The following is a 24609-nucleotide window of genomic DNA, read 5'->3' as shown; positions in this document are numbered from 1 at the left end:
AGAAATCCGAGTTAACAAACTCTCCAGATGATTCCCATGCCCATAAAGTGGGAGCAGTATTGGCCTAAGCTACAGCTGTTGCAAGAACGCTTCAGGTGAGGTAGAGTAGAATAAGAAATTAGGGTGATTTTTGGACTTTAGATTCCTTGAACTTTAACTCACAAGGGCAAATTAATTTGACTTTGAACTTTCACTTCTTTAGACTTTAGCTGGCCAGGGTAATTGAGTTTTTGGATTTTAATTTCTCCCAATGAGTTTTATAATAAGAGATTTCTATTCAGATTTGAAACTGCTCTAGTTTGTGGCACTTTACATAGGAATGTCTTCGTATTATCATTTAAATCTCATCACAAAATCTTTAGATACTGAACAACATGACTGCATATATAATTTGAGATGGGAAGTGGAGTAGGGAATGACCTTCGGTCTTGGGGATGGCTGTGGAAGTAATTTATTTAGTGTTCTGGAGCCTTACTGTCCATCTACTTCCTTGAAGCTAAAGCCATAGCTACAGGCTTATTGAGTTTAAAAAATGTAATGGGTTAAAGAGATTAAGCCTCAGGCTCAGTGGGTTAATGGGGATACAGGAAGCCTGCTTCTTCCACCCTCCTGGTTTCCTTCCATGTGAGGGAGCTCCACTGGCGCAAAGCTCCACATTTCTTTCCCTGCCTCACTCACTCCTCCAATGACAAGGGGTGACTTTGTAGGCTGGTGACTTTGGGACAGAAATTAGGCAGGTGTAGCTCTCTTTCATCTTGAGAGCCAGTGAGACCCACGGGGAGCATGGTACTTCCTGCCTCAATGGGGTGGGGAGGAGGTGGAGTTTTCTAGAACTGCCTGCTGCTGATGGGTAAGTCTAATCCTGGGGTTCAATATTAGGAAGCTCGCTTGCCTGCAGGTACAAGCCATATCCTCCAACATCGGCTCTATTAACAATGATTATGATTCCACCTTGGGGGTGAGGAGGGGGTAAGTAGTGCTATTTATTAGTCTCCCTCAAACCCCCAACACTTCTCAGAAGCAAGTACGCTTTTCTTATTCATCTCTGTATTAATACTGCACGCTATGTACGCAATAAATGCTTGTTGCATTGAGTACAATTGAAGTGGCATCGCTTTACTGGCCTCAGTTGAGTGGGATGAACTAGGTGATCCCCAAGGTGTTTTTCAGTATAAATCTGCTCTGTCGCTTTCAATCTGTCTTGGGTATAAATTAAAAGTACTTTCTCTTTCTTTTCTTTCCTTTTTTCAAATCTCATAGAACTCTTCCAGGATTCAACATTTTCAAATTTGGGAATTTAGTGGTATGCAACACATTGTTACCAGATAGCTATACATGAGTAAAGTCCCAGGAGGATTCCACTTTGGAACTTCAGTATTCTGTTGTCTTCGTTTTGGTGTATGAATTCCAAACATTCTTCAAATGACCTATAAACAAAGCCTAAAAAAGAGAGAAACAGGAGAGCTTGGCTGGTAGATTGGGGGTGGAGGGGTGTCGTCTTTCTGGCCTAATAGCTCCCAGGAGAATTTCCCACTGTGAGGACAGGCCTCGGTCTCTGATTACTTTATGAATCCAAAGGGTCCCACGGATTACAACAACCAAGTGACTGCACTGCCCTGTGTTTGCTGAGCCCCTGCTTTTGTGGAAGTTTATGTGTATAAGATACAAGTCCATAATATCAACTAGGCAGGAGTGGGGTTTAAACCAACCCTCCCTGCTTGAGCCCAAGGAATCAGCCTCAGTGCAGCCTGGGACTTCTCAGTCTTCGCATTCACACTTCCCTTGCTGGCAGCAATATCCACATCCCTCGCTGAAAACATGGCTGGGAAAAAGAATGCCCAGTTTGGCCCCTCTGGTTTAATATGTACACTGAGGCCTGCCTACCTGGTGTAACATGAAGGCTATCAGGAAAGAACCTGCTTTCCAAATCACCAACAGCTGCCAGTGCCTGGAACCCTCACCTCACCATTAGCAGCCCTACCCTTCATTTTCAAGCAGGAAGTCTCTAAGTCTATCCTGCTAAAAATTAAATGCCCTAGTAGAAGGTCAGTCACTATCACTTGTGTGACAAATGATCTGACACTTTAACTGGCAGCTTAAATTCTAAATTCTCTTGCTTGTTGGTCCCTTGCAATCCTCGCACCTTCTAGCCAGAAACCCAGTGGTCTCAAAGCCCTAGCCCTTTCACCTGCCACACCACACCAACGCAAGTGTTATTCCCCCAGTTTCTTATAAATTCCAAGGCCATGCTCACCAGAATAAAGCATGATGTCCAGGCAGACAAAGTAGAAAAATGCCTTGCTGAAGATATGCTCTTCTGCTACAGAAAGATCCCACAGCCACCCCAGCACCTGGATCAGTTGCTTGTATCTATGGATAAGAAAAGGTGGTAGGATTAAAAAATAGTGTGTGCAGAGAGAAGGAAGTTCAGTCCTAGTCTCAGTCCTGCCCAGCCATTCAGGACCAACTATGATTCTTCAACAGACTTCAAACCCACTCCTAAATCTCAAGGTGGCTCTCTGTTCAAACTGTTCTTTCCTGGACCTCTCTATCAGGGTGGCCAGAGTCAGGCCAAGTTGGCCTGTGCCTCTGGTCCCGGTTTGGAAAATGCCTTGAGATAAATACCTGTTTTTCAAGAAGAGGGATTTACAAAGCCAGCAGAGGACCAGATAGTGTCTGTTGGGATTATGAAGCAATGACCACATCTTGTGGGCTCGAGAGCCTGGGAAGAAAACAATTCCAGTATATTTCTGGGCATTACCTGTATCTGCAAGTTCTTTCTTGACCAACCAGGGCTTACCTAAGTCAATGGCCAAGTCCAAGTGACCCATTAGGAGCTTGATATAGCCAAGTGTATCGGCCACGTAGGTCATGATTTCAATGCCCTCGCGTTTCAGGGGGAGGTTGAAGATGTGCTCCATGGTCATGACCTCATATTTGAACCACACGCCCTGGTAGCCGGCTAGGTGGTGGTACAGTGAATAGTCCAGGTAGGCCTTAATGATCTGAAATGGCAGCAGTGGAGGAGAAGAGGAGAGACGGGGCAAGACTGGGATGGAACCCGAAGCAGAAAGCCCAGGATATCACCAATCATCTACCAGTAAACATGGATTGATTAAGCTTGGGAATGGGGCTGGACATTTGGCAAAACCATAGGCTTAGATACAGAAACTGAGCTGAGTTTCTGCCGCCTATTTAATGCGTGATCCAGGACAAGCTCAAGGGCCCCTTTTGCCCACACAGGGTCCTTAAACAAAATATATGAATTTTAATTTTTGTGAAAAATAAAAGCAATAGCTTACATGTGTGGATATATGACTGCATACCAAAAAGCCTGGAAGGATTCATTCCGAACTACCAAATGGGTAACTGTAAAAAGCAGTTACCTATTTATTGCAGTTGGAGTAGAGATTTGAGGGACTTTTTACTTTATGCATTTCTGTGATGTTTAATTTATTGTTACAACAAGCATGTATTGCTTTTGTTGTTTAACAATAAAGGAAGGTTGGTTTGGTTTTGTTTGCTTTCAAAAATAATGTTAAGGACTCTAGTTTTAAACTTAACAGGGAGATTGAAGAGAAGTTGGTTACTCTTTAAACAACTCTTCAGTCTGGTGATGCTGTCATCGTTGATATGGTTCCTGGCAAACCCATGTGTGTTAAGAGCTTCTCTGACTATCCTCCTCTGGGCCGTTTTGCTGTTCGTGACATGAGACAGACAGTTGCTGTGGGTGTCATCAAAGCAGTGGACAAGAAGGCAGCTGGGGTTGGCAAGGTCACCAAGTCTGCCCAGAAAGCCCAGAAGGCTAAATGAATGTTATCCCCAATACCTGCCACCCCAGTCTTAACCAGTGGTGGAAGAACAGTCTTAGAACTGTTTGTTTTAACTGGCCATTTAAGTTTAATAGCAAAGGACTGGTTAATAACAATGCATGGTAAAACCTTCAGAAAGAAGGGAGAATGTTTTGTGGACCATTTGTTTTGTGTGTAGCAGTTTTTCAGGAAAAACAGTGAAAGAACTTGAAATGGGCCAAAACAAAAAAAATTCAGTGGGTGTCCTGTCTAGCTCACTCATCAAGGTTATATCTCTGCCTTTCACTGCCTTTGGGAAACTGGTAATAATGTAAATGATTCTTTTTCATAGAAATAGAAATGTTCATTGGATACAAGTGATTCTATTCTTGCCCTGTGACTAGACTAGTTTTGTATACATTCATAAATTAAATTCTCCTGGGAACCAGTTGTAACATCTTACTAGTTCTCTCACTAACTTTAATGAGCTCAATAACATCTTTGATGGGTGTTCTTCTACTTTTACTTTTTTTTGGCCATGCTGCGCAGCTTGTGGGATTGTAGTTCCCTGACCAGAGATTGAACTCGGGCCCTCGGCAGTGAGAGCACGGAGTCCTAACCTCTGGACCGCCAGGGAATGATTTTATCTTTTTAAAAGGATTATCCTGTTACATTTTCCTTTTTCACCCTCATTCTCTTACAAGTACAATGTGGAGTTTTCCAAGGGAGAATTATGTGACATTACAAGGACGTGAAAGTAGAAGCAGATTGAGAATCTAGCTGTCTCCTGTGAAGTCAGACATTAAGGTATTTGCAAAAATGTAATACATGCCATTCTTCTCACACAATTTTTTGTTTGGGGAAATAGAGTTTTTTCCATGAAAATGTTAATTATGTTCATATGTCATGGGTTTATTTTCTCTAAAAAATATTTTTGAAGTATCTCAGTTTTTGTTTCTTATATGACAGTATCAACAGATATACCCCATAAAAATATATGATCCCATATAAAAAATATAAATATATAAACCCATATAAAAAGCTATTTGAGGTCCTCAATTATTAGGAGTATAAGGGGATCCTGGGACCAAAATGTTTGACAACTGCTAGCCTCAGCGGAACAATCTAGTCTGGAAGGTTTTTATTAAATCTTCATGATTTTGAATTTTGATTGGCTTTTCACTAGGCTTTTCTCTCCAAATGAGATTCAGAAACGTAAAAAGCAGCTACAAAAATACCCTACCTGGAAATCATCTTGAGTTTCCAGGGCAGTATTCACTTGCATCAGAGCTGCCAGGTGGCAATAATACTTGTAGTGAAAAAAATAATTCAAGCTATAGATCTGCCACAGTAAGGAGAAGCAAGTGGTTTGCTGGTAAAGTTGCGCCAGCCTCTTCTTCCTATTAGATAAAGTACACACATGGGACATAAGAAGAAGGTATCGCCACCAGCATGCCTGAGGGAAGCGCAGGGGCAGAGTCCTCACTACTGGCTTGGGGGTCAAAACAGACTTGAGTTTGAGGCCTGTTTCCTTTACGTGGAAATTAACATGCACGTTAATTTTTTTTTTTTTTTCAGTTTCAGCACATAGTATTTTTTTATCGACACATAGTTGATTTACAATGTTGTGTTAATTTCTGCTGTACAGCAAAGTGATTCTGTTATACATATGTATATTGATACATTAGTTTTTTAAAATATTCTTTTCCATTATGGTTTATCACAGGATATTGAATATAGTTCCTCCTGCTATACAGTAGGATCTTGTAGTACATGTGCATGAATCTTTATGAAGCACAATTTTTCCACCGGACAATGGGGACCATAATACCTACTTTGTGATGATTAATTAAGGTAATTGATGTAACTCACCTGTCCCCTGTCAGTTCATTGCCATTTAAATGAAATTATTTAAAAAGCACATTTATATCATTTTATCACATTTGAGACTGATGACAACCCCGTAAGAAAGGAAGGAATAATTAACCCCATTTTACATGAGCAGAAGGTGAGACTCAGACAGGTTAAGTAATTAAGTCAAAGTCACATAGCTAGAATGTGATGGTGCCAGGACTCCAGCCTTGGCCACCTCCAGCCCGGCCAGTCCAGTGTGTCATTTCCTCTGTTACACATGGTTGTCAGGAACTAGGTCTCAGCTCAACAAAGGAAATGAGCCTTTTAAACAATCCCATTCTGCTGTGGTCTGAATGCATCCCCCAAAATTCATAAGTTGAATTCTAACTCCCCGAAGTGACGGTAATAGTAGGTGGGCTCTTTAGGACATGTTAAGGTCATGAGGGTGGAGCCTTCATGACTGGGATTAGAGCTCTTATAAAAGAGACTCCAGAGAGTTCCCGGCCCCTTTCCACCATGTGAGGATACGAGAAGAAGCCTGTGACCCTGAAGAGGGCCCTGGCCCAGCCACGCTGGCACTAGGACCTCAGACTTCCAGACTCCAGAACTGTGAGCAATAAACTTCTGCTGTTAATAAGCCACCCGGCCTGTGGTAATTTGTCACAGCAGTCCAAACAGACTAAAACACATTCTGACAACGGAGTGGAATGTCACAGGAGATGGTGAACTTCCTGTGCTGGAATTATTCAAGGGAAGGATGGCTGACCACATACTGAGAATGTTTGGGGTCTCAGCCTCAGCATCCACAAGTCATTTAACTGGTAATGTAGCCCCCAATCTTCTCTATTTGTGATAAAAATGGGATCCTAAACTGGCTGCAATATTAGTAATTTAACAAAGCCAAGAAAACAAAATATAACTAGAAATAACTATCAAAAAGCAGATTTTAGGGCTTCCTTGGTGGCGCAGTGGTTGAGAGTCTGCCTGCCGATGCAAGGGACGCGGGTTCGTGCCCCGGTCCGGGAAGATCCCACATGCCGCGGAGCGGCTGGGCCCGTGAGCCATGGCCACTGAGCCTGCGCGTCCGGAGCCTGTGCTCCACAACGGGAGAGGCCACAACAGTGAGAGGCCCGTGTACCGCAAAAAAAAAAAGCAGATTTTAAATAAAGATGAGAAGAAAGGAAGATATCCTACTAGAGATTCTTAAAGAAGAATTCCAGGTACTTGCAGTTTAGACATTGATGACATTCATTCTGTTGTGGAAATTATTTTTTAAAGTTTCTAAGGAAACATGGAGAAGGTAAAATCCCTTATAACATAGGGAGTTCATGAAGCTGTAGAAATTCTGACATTAAATACTGTTTTTTTTTTTTTTTTTTTTTTTTGCAGTACGCAGGCCTCTCACTGTTGTGGCCTCTCCTGTTGCGGAGCACAGGCTCCGGACGCGCACGCTCAGTGGCCATGGCTCACGGGCCCAGCTGCTCCACGGCATGTGGGATCTTCCCGGACTGGGGCACAAACCCGTGTCCCCAGCATCGGCAGGCGGACTCTCAACCACTGCGCCACCAGGGAAGCCCCTAAATATTGTTTCTTAATGTCCTTATATTTGAGATGAGAACCTTCTGACTGGACAGCATTTTAAGCCAATTGTTCTGTAGTTTCTTCCTGATCATCACTTTTTCACCTTCTCCTCTTGTGCATGTACTTCTTATTCCTTTTACAAAATGTAGCTGTACATTAGGCTTGTCAGATTTAGGGAATGAAAATATGGGATGCCAAGTTAAATCTGAACTTCAAAACAATTCTTTTAGAATGCATATGTCCTAAATATCTTGTGTGATATAAGGTGTACTAAAAAAAAATCATTTATTATTGATCTGAACTTTAAATTCAACTAGGCATCCTTTATTTCATCTGGCAACCCTCTGTGTGAACCCAAACTCCAATTCTCTCTTACCTCTCCGAGAGATCTCTGCTGAACTTCTCCCCGCCCCTCCCCCTCCTGGTGTCTCCTGAAGCAGCAGGCTTAGATTCTCAGAAGCCTGTCCCCAGCCTGCAAAGGAGCTCAGCTGCACCTCATTTCCATCCCAGCCTCCCCCATAGTCAAGGGAACACTTTCAAGAAACTGGGGAAGGCAGTTTTTGGTGGGATTGCCAAAGAATTGCAGCAATTTGCCCATAGAAATAGATACTTGTACCTCAGGCAGAACCTGTGGGAATATTGCAGCTGGCCTCTCCCAAGATGGAAGAGATCTACTGCCAGCTCTCCAGATCCCCAACTAGGTGGCATTTCTCTTGGTATGAATTGCTAGGTAGGTGGAATACATTTTTAAAACTTTTATTGTGGAAAATTTCAAACATGCACACACAGTAAAACAGAAAAATATAATGAGCCACATGTACCCAGCATCCAGCTTCAGCAACTATCAACATTCTTATTACATCTGTCCTTCTACTCTGTTTCCTTCTCCTACCCCACCTCATTATTTTTTGTAGTTCTTTTATAGATAAAATTTACGTACATTGAAATGTACATATCTTAATGGTATAATCTTGACCGATGGATACCCCATGTAACCCACGTATCTATATAGAGCTACAAAAATGGGTGGGCTGTTTTGTCTTTTGGCAGATGTCTTCAGGACCTGCCATTTTTTGGGGGGGCAGGGACAATACCCAGGGTTTTAGCACTGAATTGGAGGAGGACTTGTGACTGAGGCTCTAGGAACAGGTGGTGCAGATTCCCATTGGAACATGGATGGCCAGAGGGGTTAGTGGGTAAGATGAGTGGGGAGGGGCACTGGAGCTCACCTTGCAAAGGACTCCCTTAAGGTTTTGTCACCCGAACTCCCTTTGGCAAAAGCTGCCTGTTAAGTTGTTCTGAGGCAACCCAGCCCTGGCCTGGGAGCCCCGCTCCCACACATTCCCTCCCACACCAGCGAGCCACCAGGACTCCTTGCGCCCGCTAGAGGCCCAGGCTTTGGGGGCTGACTGTTGGACTATGTGTAGGTCTCTCTCCTCTGGGGAGTGAGATGAGACACCCAGCTCTCCCCAGCTCCTTCCTTACCCTGGAGGTGAGCTCTCTTGGGCCTGCTGATTCTGATTCACATAATGAAAGTGTCTGTTTTTTTCAACATGAATCTGGAGAAACAAGGAGATTAAGTTGTAAGGAAAGATTCGATTGAGGAGCTTCAAGGCCTTCCTCAGCATTTTCTTGGCAAGCACCATCTGGCCCATGTTGAAACAGACCTAGAAGGAGAAGAAAGGGGAAGAAAGGAAAAGAAGAAAAGCAGTGATTCTAGGCTTGGCTGGTATGTTCCAAAAATACATAGTTAAGGAATCTTATCCAAAAAAGGTCATTTAAGGCCCAGGAACAAGATCTCCCAGGGCCTGGCACAATCGGAAATGTTTCTTGGATGTATCTGTGGAAGGATGGTTGAATGACTAGGACTTTGCATCCTCATTGTTCATCATCTACCTCTGAGAAAATGTTTACCCATTCCTGTCGATTTTGGGAGGTTGTTAGAAAAACATTTCATAAAGCTGTCAACCGAGAGGCTAAAGAAGATCTTGCTGCAGACAAGTGATGGTGAGGAGGAGGCCCAGGGCTTGGGGTTCTGGAGTCTTGGGAAAGATCTGTGGCAGAGGATGGGAGGAGGATGTAGAAAGTATAGGGATGACTTCTACTACTTCTTCTACGTAAAGCCCCAGTGATAAAGAACAGATGAACCGTGTTTCTAATGGTTTCTTACCTGACCTTTGAGGGTAAAAAAGGTAGTCCACTCAAAAGTCTTACTCCAAGATTTTTCCTTCTTGAGAAGTTTCAGCAACCTCTCTCCCTCATTCAAATTTGTGTAAGCCTGCAACCAGCACAAGAAGTAGAAGGTATTGAGTCATCAGGGATTGGGACCAAGGAGGGGCCATTGCCCCAGACTCTACTGAAGGAAGAGAAACAGGACCACCCAGCTCCCACCTCCATCTCTTCCTTCAGCTCCTGACCAGAGTCCTTCAAACTCTAGACAGAAAGGGTGGGGAAAGTTCCTGCTGAAGATATGGGTCACCTTCATGTTCCTCTTGATCTACTGAATCTCATTCTAGAGGATGAATCTAGAAACCTCCTCCTTTCCTCATGTTGTCATGTAAGTCACCTTACCTGAAGTTTTCCCCAGGGCAATTTCCCTCTTTGAGTAATTCCATCGCCAACCTCCCTATTTCCAACAGTGTACTCATGGCTCCTGAGAGCATCCTCACATCTATGACAAGCCAGTCTCTACTTTTGGAATGAGTTAGGAGCCACTCCCATTTCTTTTGCCAGGGCCATCGTTGGGAAGTGGAAGAGGAAGGTAAGGCCCTGAGCAACCCTCCTCCCTTCATCTTCAACGTCCTATGAAATCGTGAAGAGAGTCTTGGCACTTGTAAACACCAAGGCAAGGTCAGACTTGAAGAGTAAAATAAGGTGAGGCACTGTCCCCAAGTCTCATGCAGCCTAAGGCGTATGTGTTGGATGCAGAAAGAGGGAGACAAGGTTTCTTTGCTGGGAGACGGGGAAGCAAATGCCACATTTTGGGACCCTGCACTGGGGCTCTGCTTCCAATCGTTGTTTTCCTGAACATTCGTCACTCCCTGGATAATGAGATGAGGGTGAGCACAGGTTTAGCAAGTTAGCCCCCAAGGCTGCCTAAACCTTCTCTTCCTGGTACTCACTGGCCGCATCACTGCCTTCTTCACATATGTGTATAAAATATGCACAGGAGCCTTTTGTTCATAAATATTTGAGAGAACCACAGCTTACTGACATTTTTAATGGTTTAATTTTAAAATTTTATATAAATCTAAGGTGTGGAGTTTAATTAGGCCACAAATGTAAAATCTGAAACAGTCCACAAGTGCAGGCATAAAGGGTGGCAGCCATGGCTACTCGGGTGTGGGAGGCTCTGCCCAGAAAGGCATTTCCTCAAGGGAGTTTGTGGAAGCTTAGTCAGCCAGCTGCTCTATGAAAAGTGATCTAAGGTCAAATAAGTTTGAGAGAAAAAATATGTCTCAGTCCTAGCCCAACCCTCTGGGAGATTTCTATGAATCTTAGCGTATTAAGACCCTGAAATATCTGTAGTACAAAAATCTATTTAGCTTTATTCAGCTCAGCGCTTCCCAACTTACTTAACAATAAATTCTTTTATTTCATCATATGTATCAAATCCCCACATTTCTAAGGGCATATTGCCCTGGAAGGTTATTTACAATTATCCTAGAGAAATATTCACTAGGGCTTTGGTGGCCTAAAGGTATGTATGATAATTTAGCACAAGTTACATTGAAGACCAAAGTGAGTGAGCCCCTTCAGGGATCACAAGACTAAAACTAGATTTGTGCTTATTCAAAGACCTACAGGTATTTGTGCTGACAGATACTTGGGGAAGACAGAGAGCAAATGCGGCTGGGACATTACTGAGGAAGACTCTACTGAAACTGAAGAGTTGAAACCAGGGTCCAATGTAGGTAGACAATTCATAGCAAGTTTCTAATGACGGCAGTATCTTAAATGATGTATAATGGTAGTTGTGGTTTGTTGTGACTTTTTCACAATCTCAGCTCATTTCCTTTCTGAGCAATTTGATTTTCAAAGAAGGGGGTGCTGCTCAGAATCAAGAACATGAAGTAATAATAATAATAAAAAAATCACTAGAGCTTTCTTTCTGGTCCTGTGGGCTGTAGGTCTGTCTCAAAGGTGGAGGGGATCTGGGCAGAAACAGCTTACCATATAATTATCACCCAAGATGAGATACGCAGACGCAAGTTCTAGGAAGTAATATAAGGCTTTGTTGTTTTCTCCCAAAGCCAGAAAATGGTGAGCCAGAGGCATGATGACAATCTCTAAGATTTCCTCACACTGGCAAGATTCCAGAGGGATGATGTCATTCTCAGATGTCCTCATTTTTGATATAATGATGTCAAAGAAACTCAAGATCTTTTCTCTTATTTCTTCAGAACTGTCCAAATGCAGAAATAAATAGGAGTAATAATTTGTAGATATAGTATAGTGTTTGATATGAAGATATCTTCAAAAACAAAAGAGCAAGATAAGAAAATCTAATGTAGATTTCTTCCACTTGGTGGTGGTTTTAGCATCTGTAAAACAACTCAGGAGGTGTGCATCAGACACTATTATCTAGGTACTTCAAAGAGGAGCTACAGGGACTTCCCTGATGGCACAGTGGTTAAGACTCTGCACTCCTAGTGCAGGGGGTCCGGTTTCGATCCCTGACCAGGAAGCTAGATCCCACATGCATGCATGCTGCAACTAAGGAGCTGGTGAGCCATAACTAAGGAGCCCACCTGTCACAACTAAGGAGCCTATATGCTGCAACTACTGAGCCCATGTGCTCTGGAGCCTGTGTGCCACAACTAGAGAGAAGCCCGCACACCACAACGAAGAGCCTGCTTGCCACAACAAAAGATCCCGCATGCCACAACTGAGGAGCCCGCCTGCCGTAACTAAGGCCCAGCGCAACGAACTATGTAAATAAATATTTAAAACAAAACAAAACAAAAAAACCCAAAGAGGAGCTACAGCAGAGGATATGGGGGAGGGGGTCTGTCCTGGGAAGGGCCCATAGGTTCCCACTCCATTACATAACTACTGACCAAACTCACCACACACACCCTCTGATTTGTGCCTAAAAGACCCAGAGTACTGGCCAGACAAGTGATTCTAACAGTGTTCTGAATTTAATGTCAGTTGTTCATGCTCTACCTCCTAAACAATTATAGAAGCCTGTACCTGAGATTTTCAGAAAATATTGCAGATCTCTTAGAAGTCTCTATTCTGGAAAAGGTGATCTCTTCTTCAGCTGGAAAATAAACAAACAAGTGAGTTGTATGGGTCATTGAAATGTTCATGTGGCAGAGATGTCTGGTGTCCACTGAAGCTTCCTGTTCCCCTTCCACGACAAAGTTGTTGTTGCCCAGCCAGGATCTACATTTTCCAGTCCCCAATGCATCTTAAGTGAAGACATGTGTTTAGTTTGAAAATGGGATTCCATCAGAAGTAATATATGTCACCTCTGAATTGAGATGGTTAGATATCTTCACTACCTTCTCCTTCCACAGGAAAACAAATTAACTGTGGGGATCTAAGGGGATAGCAAATCTACAACATAGTCAGGGAGGCTGGGTCCCTGACTGACTGTGTTCAAGGCTATTTGACAACATTCTCATTGGATCACTACCTGGGCAGAAAAAAACTGTCATTCGACGATGTTAACCCACTGAAATGTTGGGGTTTGTTTTAGATGATAACATTATCCTAACTAATTTACCCTGCAGTAATTCAAACTATGAATTAATGATGCTGAAGAAAGCGATGTCAGCTTCTAATGGAGAAATACAGACAATTAATGGAATACCCCAAAGGGCTAACTTAAGGGCTGAGAGCCTTGAATTTGAAACCTTCAATCTATCTAGACTTCAATAGGTTAGAAAATTCCATAATGATCTTAAAACAGAAAACAAATGAGGACTGTTGAAATCTAGCCACTTTTCCATTCAGGGAGAAGGAAGAATCCTAAAGAGGGGAAGGGACTTGTCTCAGATCATATATCTGTTCGTGATGGAAGTCTCCTGACTCCAAGGTGAATGCATTACTCCACAGATCTTTTAATTTATAAAATTCAGTTTCAGCATCTATTGATACTTATCACCTTCTTCTGAAAGCTTTCTGTGCCCCTGCCCCATAGAATTAGTGCCACAACTTGTGTGTGCCCATTGACCCCATGCAGACCTCTATCATCATCCTTTATCACGCTGTATAAGGATTAATTTGCCCACCTCTCCTAGTCTGCTGTCTAGTTTCTCTCTAGTGACTAGAGGCTGAATAAACTGAATTATGCTTTTATCCTCCTATTCCTCTAAAACTTTCTTGTCAGGGTTACCAGTGACAACCAAGTTGCCAAATCCAAAGGTTACATCTTTGTCTGCATCTTATTACACCTCTTGGCAGCATTTACGACAATTGACCACTCCTTTTTTTTCACCAGCTTTCATAATACCCGTTCCCTTGTTTCCCTCCCTCATTGGCTGCTCACTTCACTGGCTTCTACTCCTCTATCAATGTTCCAAATTTTGGTAAACCTCAGTTTGACTGTTGGCTCTTTTCTCCATCCAGATTTCTCCCTAGATAATTTCACCTGCCCATGACTTTAAATTCTACCCATATGACAAAGACTTTTGGTTTTACATCTTTAAGACCTGACATCAACCCTTACCTACCGACTCATACATCCAAGTGTCTCCTCGGCAGCTACCACGTGGATGTCTAATTGCAAAATTAAAATGATCTAAACAGAACTCTTGAATCTCTTTTCCATAAACCTATATCCACCAACGTTTCGCCTGTCTTAGTAAGCATCACTGCCATATTCATTTCTCAAGGCATCACTGCCATATTCATCTCCTCAAGGCAAAAACCTAGACGTCCTTGATTCTTTTCTTTCCCTCACCCCTATCCCCATTCAGTCCATCAGAAAGTCCCATTATGTCTACTCCAATACATATCTGAATCCATCTTCTTCTGTCAATCTTCTCTATAGCACCACCCTAGTCCATCACCAAATTTCATCTAGACAAGTGTGAAAAACTGATCTCCCTCCTATTCCTATCCTCTTCAATCTGTTTTCTAAAATGAAGGCAAAGTAAGTTTTTAAAAACATGATTCAGGACTTCCCTGGCAGCGCAGTAATTAAGAATCCACCTGCCAATGCAGGGGACACGGGTTCGAGCCCTGGTCCAGGAAGATCCTACATGCCGTAGAGCAACTAAGCCCATGTGTCACAACTACTGAGCCTGAGCTCTAGACCCCATGCTCCACAACAAGAGAAGCCACCGCAATGAGAGAAGCCACCACAATGAGAGAAGCCACTGCAATGAGAAGCCCACGCACCGCAATGAAGAGTAGCCCCCCTCGCCACAACTAGAAACAAAAAAACAAACAAAAAAGCCCATGCACAGCAATGAAGACTCAACGCAGCCAAAAATAAATAAATGAGATAATAATTTTAAAAAAATGATTCAGATCTCAGTGGCAGAAACTGCTTGTTTCCTATCTCAACTTCCATTGTCCCTTTTCTCCTTAGTAATAGAACTCAATTTTACTTGGGGGAGCTACATTTTCCAACCTCCCTTGCAACTGGATATATAGCCATGTGACGTATTGTATTATTGTATTGTATTGGTCCTTGAGATATAAGGGGAGTATTGGGTAGGAAGAATTCTAGAAAACTACTGAAAAAGGAAGGGGCATCCCTTTCATTTTTTGGTTTCTTTTCTCCTCCTTCTAGTGTTAAATGTGAACATGATGGCTGGAACTCCAGCTACTATTTTGAACCAAGGATCTCTGATGATCATAAAGCCTCCACACCAGTCCCAGTGATGAGACAAGCATTTTACATAGAGAGAAGTACATTTAGGAACTTTAATAATAAATTTAAGCCACTCTAGCTGGGTCCTTGTTATATGCAGCCAATACTAATTCTAATCAATACTTTTCTAATGTGTTCTAATCCATTTGGAATAAAATTCAGAATATTTCTCAAGGCCTCCAAGTCCCCCTGATGCTTCTATTAATTTGTTTATTGTCTATCAGCCTCTATTAAAATTCAATATATGAGAATAGACACGTCTGCCATTTTCACCACTATATCCCCAATGCCTAGATCACTGCCTGACACATAATAGATACTCAATAAATGCGTGTTTTTTGGGGAAAAAAATCAATGATTAAAAATAAAATGCTGGGCTTCCCTGGTGGCGCAGTGGTTGAGAGTCCGCCTGCCGATGCAGGGGACACGGGTCCGGGAAGATCCCACATGCCGCGGAGCAGCTGGGCCTGTGAGCCATGGCCACGGGGCCTGTGCGTCCGGAGCCTGTGCTCCACAGCGGGAGAGGCCACGACAGTGAGAGGCCCGCGTACCGCAAAAAAAATAAATAAATAAAAAATAAAATGCTATTCCTTCTTCAACATCCTATATGTTTTGTTTTATATTTCAAATTGTAATAGTGATAGAATGAGATGTGGCAAAAAGCAATATAGGCTAAATAAAGCAAATAAAGTCAGGATATATAAGATATGATTTTTGTCATATCATTCAACCTTTGGGTGAATCATATTATTTTTAGGTCTCAATTTTCTTCATTTATGAAGGAAATATATTAAAAGTTCCCTACTTCAAAGAGGATCTGTAAAAATCAAAAGAAAAGAAATATACGGAATGCTTGTAGGTTCTCAGAAGAAAGGAGAAAAGCAAAGATAGTACTTGCTCACCTGTGGTTTCAAAGACTCAGAAATAAGACTTCAAGTTCAAGATGAAAAACTGACCTCTTTTATTTATCTCCTGACCTCCAGGTCCAGCACATTTTACCCCATTAAAACAAGAATAAAATAATTTTTAAAAGCATAAACTCACAATATACAGAATGGACGGGGTCAATTCCTATCTTAGGGCCATTACCCTGGCCCTCCCCTCTGCCTAGAATGCTCTTCCCCAGCCATCCATACAATAAAATCCCTCACTTCCTTTGCCTTTCCATGAATCTTACCTCTCACTGAGGGCTACCCTGACGACTCTGCATTCCTAATCCCTTGCCCTACCCAACATTCTTTTCTGGTTTTCTCCTTGGGATCACTTATACATACTACAGAATTTACTTCTTTGTTAATGTTTTCTCTCCATTGTCTGCTTCTCCCCAATAGAATGCTGTTTTGTTCCCTGATGCATCTAAGGTGCCTAGAGCACTGTCTGACACATATCAGAAACCCAATAAATATTTGATGAATGAGTAAATGAAACATTAAATGAGATTTCAGCACATGTCAAGAAGATCAAGGAATGAGAGGAGTACTCCCTGAAGAATTAGATGGAGCAAGTGGAACGAAAGAACCCAGGAGGGAGCCCATGGGCTGTTGATCCTTGGAATGGATCAAGAGTCAGATAATAAGTTTTTAGGAAGGACATGAGGATTGATAGAGAATTGAAAAGAAAATCAACTTCCTCACTATCTGATTCATAGCTAATGCTGTGTCCTTGAACCTCTTATGATATGTCCTTCTCCAACCCTTTTTTATTTTTTTATTTTTTTGCTTGCGGTATGCGGGCCTCTCACTGTTGTGGCCTCTGCCGTTGCAGAGCACAGGCTCCGGATACACAGGCTCAGCGGCCATGGCTCACAGGCCTAACCACTCCGCAGCACGTGGGATCTTCCTGGACTGGGGCACGAACCCGTGTCCCCTGCATCGGCAGGCAGACTCTCAACCACTGCGCCACCAGGGAAGCCCCTCGAGCATTTCTTAAAAGCATACCTCATGGATTTCCCTGGTGGCACAGTGGTTAAGAATCTGCCTGCCAATGCAGGGGACACGGGTTTGAGCCCTGGTCCAGGAAGATCCCACACGCCGTAGAGCAACTAAGCCCGTGAGCCACAACTACTGAGCCTGCGCTCTAGAGCCAGTGCTCCGCAACAAGAGAAGCCACCACAATGAGAAACCAATGCACTGCAACAAAGAGTAGAACCACTCGTCGCAACTAGAGAAGGCCTGCATGCAGCAACAAAGACCCAATGCAGCCAAAAATAAAATAAAATAAAATAAAAATAATTATTAAAATAAAAGCATACCTCACTCTTTGGGAGATTCAGGGGTAATGGACAGACTGTCCAGCCAAGATTGAAGCAGGATATTATAAAGAAGACATGGCAAAAAAAAAGTTTCTTAGAAACTCTAGGAAAAATAAACTTCTGTTAAGAAATCTATTCACGAAGAGGAACCAAGATGGTGGAGTAGAAGGATATGCTCTCACTCCCTCTTGTGAGAACACCAGAATCACAACTAACTGCTGGACAATCATCGACAGGAAGACACTGGAACTCAGCAGAAAACATACCCCACCATCCAAAGACAAGGAGGAGCCACAATGAGACGGTAGGAGGGGCACAATCACAGTAAAATCAAATCCCATAACTGCTCGGTGGGTGACTCACAGACTGGAGAGCACTTATACCACAGAAGTCCACCCACTGGAGTGAAGGTTCTGAGCCCTACGTCAGGCTTCCCAACCTGGGGGTCTGGCAACGGGAGGAGGAATTCCTAGAGAGTCAGACTTTGAAGCCTTGTGGGATTTGATTTCAGGACTTTGACAGGACTGGGGGAAACAGACACCCCACTCTTGGAGGGCACACACAAATCAGTGTGTGCATTGGGACCCAGAGGAAGGAGCAGTGACCCCATAGGAAACTGAACCAGACCTACCTGCTAGTGTTGGAGGGTCTACTGCAGAGGCGGCGGGTGGCTGTGGCTCACTGTGGGGACAAGGGCACTGGCAGCAGAAGTTCTGGGAAGTACTCCTTGGTGTGAGCCCTCCCAGAGTCTGCCATTACCCCCACCAAAGAGCCCAGGTAGGCTCCAGTGTTGGGTTGCCTCAGGCCAAACAACCAACAGGGAGGGAACCCAGCCCCACCCAACAGCAGTCAAGGAGATTAAAGTTTTACTGAGCTCTGCCCACCAGAGAAACAGTCATCTCTACCCACCACCAGTCCCTCCCATCAGGAAACTTACACAAGGCTCTTAGATAGCCTCATCCACCAGAGGGCAGACAGCAGAAGGAAGAAGAACTACAATCCTGCAGCCTGTGGAAAAAAAAACATATTCACAGAAAGATAGACAAGATGAAAAGGCAGAGGGCTATGTACCAGATGAAAGAACAAGATAAAACCCCAGGAAAACAACTAAATGAAGTGGAGATAGGCAACCTTCCAGAAAAACAATTCAGAATAATGATAGTGAAGATGATCCAGGACCTCGGAAAAAAAATGGAGGCAAAGATCCAGAATATGCAAGAAATGTTTTAAAGAAGAAACAAACAGATAAACACTACAATAACTGAAATGAAAGCTACACTAGAAGGAATCAATAGCAGAATAACTGAGGCATAAGAATGGATACGTGACCTGGAAGACAGAAAGGTGGAATTCACTGCTGCGGAACAGAATAAAGAAAAAAGAATGAAAAGAAATGGAGACAGGCTAACAGACCTCTGGGACAACATTAAACGCAACAACATTCGCATTTTAAGGGTCCCAAAAAGAAAAGAGACAGAGGAAGGACCCGAGAAAATATTTGAAGAGATTATAGTCGAAAACTTCCCTAACATGGGAAAGGAAATAGACACCCAAGTCCAGGAAGCGCAGCGAGTCCCATACAGGATAAACCCAAGGAGAAACACACCAAGACACACAGTAATCAAATTGGCAAAAATTAAAGACAAAGAAAAATTATTGAAAGCAGCAAAGGAAAAATGAAAAATAACGTACAAGGGAACTCCCACCAAGTTAACAGCTGATTTCTCAGCAGAAACTCTACAAGCCAGAAGGGAGAGGCATGACATACTTAAAGTGATGAAAGGGAAGAACCTACAACCAAGATTACTCTACCTGGCAAGGATCTCATTCAGATTCGATGGAGAAATCAAAAGCTTTACAGACAAGCAAAAGCTAAGAGAATTTAGCACCACCAAACCAGCTCTACAACAAATGCTAAAGGAACTTCTCTAAGTGGGAAACACAAGAGAAGAAAAGGACCTACAAAAACAAACCCAAAACAATTAAGAAAATGGTCATAGGAACATACATGTCGATAATTACCTTAAACGTGAATGGATTAAATGCTCCAAACAAAAGACACATGCTTGCTGAATGGATACAAAAACAAGACCCATATATATGCTGTCTACAAGAGACCCACTTCAGACCTAGGGACACATAGAGACTGAAAGTGAGGGGATGGAAAAAGATATTCCATGCCAATGGAAATCAAAAGAAAGTTGGAGTAGCAATACTCCTATCAGATAAAATAGACTTTAAAATAAAGAATGTTACAAGAGACAAGGAAGAACACTACATAATGATCAAGGGATCGATCCAAGAAGAAGATATAACAATCGTAAATATTTATGCACCCAACATAGGAGCACCTTAGTACATAAGGCAAATGCTAACAGCCATAAAAGGGGAAATCAACAGTAACACAATAATAGTGGGAGACTTTAACATCTCACTTACACCAATGGACAGATCATCCAAAATGAAAATAAATAAGGAAACAGAAGCTTTAAATGACACAATACACCAGATAGATTTAATTGATATTTATAGGACATTCCATCCAAAAACAGCAGATTACACTTTCTTCTCAAGTGCGCATGGAACATTCTCTAGGATAGATCACATCTTGGGTCACAAATCAAGCCCCAGTAAATTTAAGAAAATTGAAATCATATCAAGCAGCTTTTCTGACCACAACGCTATGAGATTAGAAATGAATTACAGGGGAAAAAACCGTAAAAAACACAGACACATGGAGGCTAAACAATACGTTACTAAATAACCAAGAGATGACTGAAGAAATCAGAGAGGAAATCAAAAAATACCTAGAGACAAATGACAATGAAAACACAACGATCCAAAACCTATGGGATGCAGCAAAAGCAGTTCTAAGAGGGATGTTTATAGCTATACAAGCCTAACTCAAGAAACAAGAAAAATCTCAAGTAAACAATCTAAACTTACACCTAAAGGAACTAGAGAAAGAAGAACAAACAAAACCCAAAGTTAGCAGAAGGAAAGAAATCATAAAGGTCAGAGAAGAAATAAATGAAATAGAAACAAAGAAAACAATAGCAAAGGTCAATAAAACTAAAAGCTAGTTCTTTGAGAAGATGAACAAAATTGATAAACCATTAACCAGACTCATCAAGAAAAAGAGGGAGAGGACTCAAATCAGTAAAATTAGAAATGAAAAAGGAGAAGTTACAACAGACACTGCAGAAATACAAAGCATCCTAAGAGACTACTACAAGCAACTCTATGACAATAAAATTCACAACCTGGAAGAAATGGACAAATTCTTAGAAAGGTATAACCTTCCAAGACTGAACCAGGAAGAAACAGAAAATATGAACAGACCAATCACAAGTAATGAAATTGAAACTGTGATTAAGAACTTCCAACAAACAAAAGTCCAGGACCAGATGGCTTCACAGGTGAATTCTATCAAACATTTAGAGAAGAGCTAACACCCATCCTTCTCAAACTCTTCCCAAAAATTGCAGAGGAAGGAACACTCCCAAACTCATTCTGTGAGGCCACCATCACCCTGATAGCAAAAGCAGACAAAGATACTACAAAAAAAGAAAATTACAGACCAATATCACTGAACAGAGATGCAAAATTCCTCAACAAAATACTAGCAAACAGAATCCAACAACACAATAAAAGAATCATACACCATGATCAAGTGGGATTTATCCCAGGGATGCAAGGATTCTTCAATATATGCAAATCAATCAATGTGATACACCATATTAACAAACTGAAGAATAAAAAATCATCTCAATAGATGTAGGAAAAGCTTTGACAAAATTCAACACCCATTTATGATAAAAACTCTCCAGAAAGTGGGCATAGAGGGAAACTACCTCAACATAATAAAGGCCATATACGACAAATCCACAGCAAACATCATTCTCAATGGTGAAAAACTGAAAGCATTTCCTCTAAGATCAGGAATGAGACAAGGATGTCCACTCTCACCACTATTATTCAACATAGTTTTGGAAGTCCTAGCCACGGAAATCAGAGAAGAAAAGGAAATAAAAGGAATCCAAATTGGAAAAGAAGAAGTAAAACTGACACTGTTTGCAGATGACATGATACTATACATAGAGAATCCTAAAAATGCCACCAGAAAACTACTAGAGCTAACCAATGAATTTGGTAAAGTTGCAGGATACAAAATTAATGCACAGAAATCTCTTGCATTCCTAGACACTAATGATGAAAAATCTGAAAGAGAAATTAAGGAAACACTCCCATTTACCATTGCAACAAAAAGAATAAAATACCTAGGAATAAACCTACCTAGGGAGACGAAAGATCTGTATGCTGAAAACTATAAGACACTGATGAAAGAAATTAAAGATGATACAAACAGATGGAGAAATATGCCATGTTCTTGGATTGGAAGAATCAATACTGTGAAAATGACTATACTACCCAAAGCAATCTACAGATTCAATGCAATCCCTATCAAATTACCAATGGCATTTTTTATGGAACTAGAACAAAAACTCTTAAAATTTGTATGGAAACACAAAAGACCCTGAATAGCCAAAGCAGTCTTGAGAGAAAAAAATGGACCAGGAAGAATCAGACTCCTTGACTTCAGACTATACTACAAAGCTACAATAATCAGGACAATATGGTACTGGCACAAAAACAGAAACATAGATCAATGGAACAAGACAGAAATCCCAGAGATAAACCCACACACCTATGGTCAAATAATCTATGACAAAGGAAGCAAGGATATGCAATGGAGAAAAGACAGTCTCTTCAATAAGTGGTGCTGGGAAAACTGGACAGCTACATGTAAAAGAATGAAGTTAGAACACTCCCTAACACCATACACAAAAATAAACTCAAAATGGATTTGAGACCTAAATGTAAGACCAGACACTATAAATCTCTTAGAGGAAAACATAGGAAGAACACTCTTTGACATAAATCACAGCAAGGTATTTTTTAATCTAACTCCTAGAGTTATGGAAATAAAAACAAAAATAAACAAATGGGACCTAATGAAACTTCAAAGCTTTTACACAGCAAAGGAAACCATAAACAAGATGAAAAGACAACACTCTGAATGGGAGAAAATATTTGCAAACAAATCAGTGGACAAAGGATTAATCTCCAAAATATATAAACAGCTCATGCAGCTCAATATTAAAGAAACAAACAATCCAATCCAAAAATGGGCAGAAGACCTAAATAGACATTTCTCCAAAGAAGACATCCAGATGGCCAAGAAGTACATGAAAAGCTGCTCAACATCACAATTATTAGAGAAATGCAAATCAAAACTACAATGAGGTATCACCTCACACCAGTTAGAATGGGCATCATCAGAAAATCTACAAACAACAAGTGCTGGAGAGGGTGTGGAGAAAAGGGACCCCTCTTGCACTGTTGGTGGGAATGTAAATTGATACAGCCACTATGGAGAACAGTATGGAGGTTCCTTAGAAAACTAAAAAGAGAACTACCATATGACCCAGCAATCCCACTACTGGGCATATGCCCAGAGAAAACCATAATTCAAAAAGATGCATGCACCCCAATGTTCATTGCAGCACTTTTTACAATAGCCAGGTCATGGCAGCAACCTAACACCCATCGACAGACGAATGGATAAAGAAGTTGTGGTACATATATACAATGGAATATTACTCAGCCATAAAAAGGAACGAAATTGGGTCATTTGTTGAGACATGAATGGATCTAGAGAGTGTCATACAGAGTGAAGTAAGTCAGAAAGAGAAAAACAAATATTGTATATTAACGCATGTATGTGGAACCTAGAAAAATGGTACCGGTGAACCGGTTTGCAGGGCAGAAGTTGAGACACAGATGTAGAGAACAAACGTATGGACACCAAGGGGGGAAAGCCGTAGGTGGGTGGGGATGGTGGTGTGATGAATTGGGCGACTGGGATTGACATGTATACACTGATGTGTATAAAATTGATGACTAATAAGAATCTGCTGTATAAACAATAAATAAAATTAAATTTAAAAATTAAAAAAAAAGAAATCTATTCAGTGTATTACTACTTAGTTCTCTAATGGACAGCATTTTCATAGTCTTAATAATGTAAATACTTGATTGATTTATCTAATGATAATTCTATAACAATATTGGAGGAGAGGTGCCCCAGAGTGGCTCAATGGAGTTAAATCCTTACCTACCATAGCAAGACTAAAACAGATGATGTCAAATTTGATTTTTAAAAAAGCAGCATTGGGCTTCCCTGGTGGCGCAGTGGTTGAGAGTCCGCCTGCCGATGCAGGGGACACGGGTTCGTGCCCCGGTCCGGGAAGATCTCACATGCCGTGGAGCGGCTAGGCCCGTGAGCCATGGCCACTAAGCCTGCGCGTCCGGAGCCTGTGCTCCACAACGGGAGAGGCCACAACAGTGAGAGGCCCGCGTACCGGAAAAAAAAAAAAAAAAAAAAAAAAAAAGCAGCATTAACATACCACTTAGTATATGGAAGTAATGACTAGAGGGAACAGCTAAGTTAAAAATGTTTGCCCCTGAGAAGAAATACTGAACATACATATGCAGGGCAGTAGGTCATGGGACTATTGCTTTTATGGTAAAACTTTCAGGAAATCTAAAAAATGTCTTTATTTAAAGATGTCTAGTTGATACTCTTTTAAATAGGTGAAAATTATAAGGGAAATAGTCAAACCCTGGCCTCACTCAGGTGGAGGTTCTGTTGAAAGGACATCAGTAGATATGACTCAGAGATATCTGGTAACATATGCTCCAGAGTCAAACGGTTAAGGAACATTGGAGAACCTGAAATAACTGGACAAACACAAAAGCAAAGCATTTTTAATCTCACAGTACAGTACCTTGAAAAGTACAGTAGTACCAGCTACATCACCGCTGCTTTTACGCTTGCTTCCGCACATCCTGGGCTTGTAATAAAGATACTGTACTACAGTACTCTGTACAGTGCTGTACAGTAAAGTACGCAAAAGCACCACCACTTGTAGAGGATGCACGCATCTGACAATGTACGCCAGACACGCGAACTAACTTACATGACTGGACATGCGAACGCACGTTCACATCTTTGAAAGTTCGCAACTTGAAGGTTCCTATATAGGGGACTTAACTGTATTCTTTCCCTTTTCTCTTATCTCTGTCAGTTGACTCTCTCCTATTAATGCTTTCATTGGTTCTTTGACTATGGCCCTGTGTTGGGATCCTTCACTGAAGATCCCTTGATCCAGTCATGCATCCTCTTCAGCTCTCCATCACCTGCCCTCTAGGTGCCTGTTTTATTCTAGCAGCCCACT

At 41.8% G+C, this 24609-nt stretch overlaps 1 protein-coding gene across 1 annotated transcript in view; it reads right to left on the bottom strand.

The window, feature by feature from the left end:
- Positions 1 to 24609, bottom strand: part of ADCY10 (adenylate cyclase 10) — a 96321-nt gene that overhangs the window by 12804 nt on the left and 58908 nt on the right. Inside the window, exons 21-29 of the mRNA XM_029229372.1 lie at positions 12423 to 12492; positions 11400 to 11631; positions 9397 to 9504; positions 8712 to 8893; positions 5035 to 5191; positions 2801 to 3005; positions 2626 to 2722; positions 2255 to 2370; positions 1323 to 1440 (exon numbers count right to left, since the gene is read on the bottom strand). Coding sequence (XP_029085205.1) covers positions 1323 to 1440; positions 2255 to 2370; positions 2626 to 2722; positions 2801 to 3005; positions 5035 to 5191; positions 8712 to 8893; positions 9397 to 9504; positions 11400 to 11631; positions 12423 to 12492 — 1285 coding nt within the window. The remainder of the gene's footprint in view (positions 1 to 1322; positions 1441 to 2254; positions 2371 to 2625; positions 2723 to 2800; positions 3006 to 5034; positions 5192 to 8711; positions 8894 to 9396; positions 9505 to 11399; positions 11632 to 12422; positions 12493 to 24609) is intronic.

Source organism: Monodon monoceros, unplaced genomic scaffold (genome assembly GCF_005190385.1).
Source record: "Monodon monoceros isolate NGI ecotype Baffin Bay Population unplaced genomic scaffold, NGI_Narwhal_1 Super_Scaffold_18, whole genome shotgun sequence".
NCBI lineage: Eukaryota > Metazoa > Chordata > Mammalia > Artiodactyla > Monodontidae > Monodon > Monodon monoceros.
This window is presented reverse-complemented; position numbering and strand designations above follow the sequence as displayed.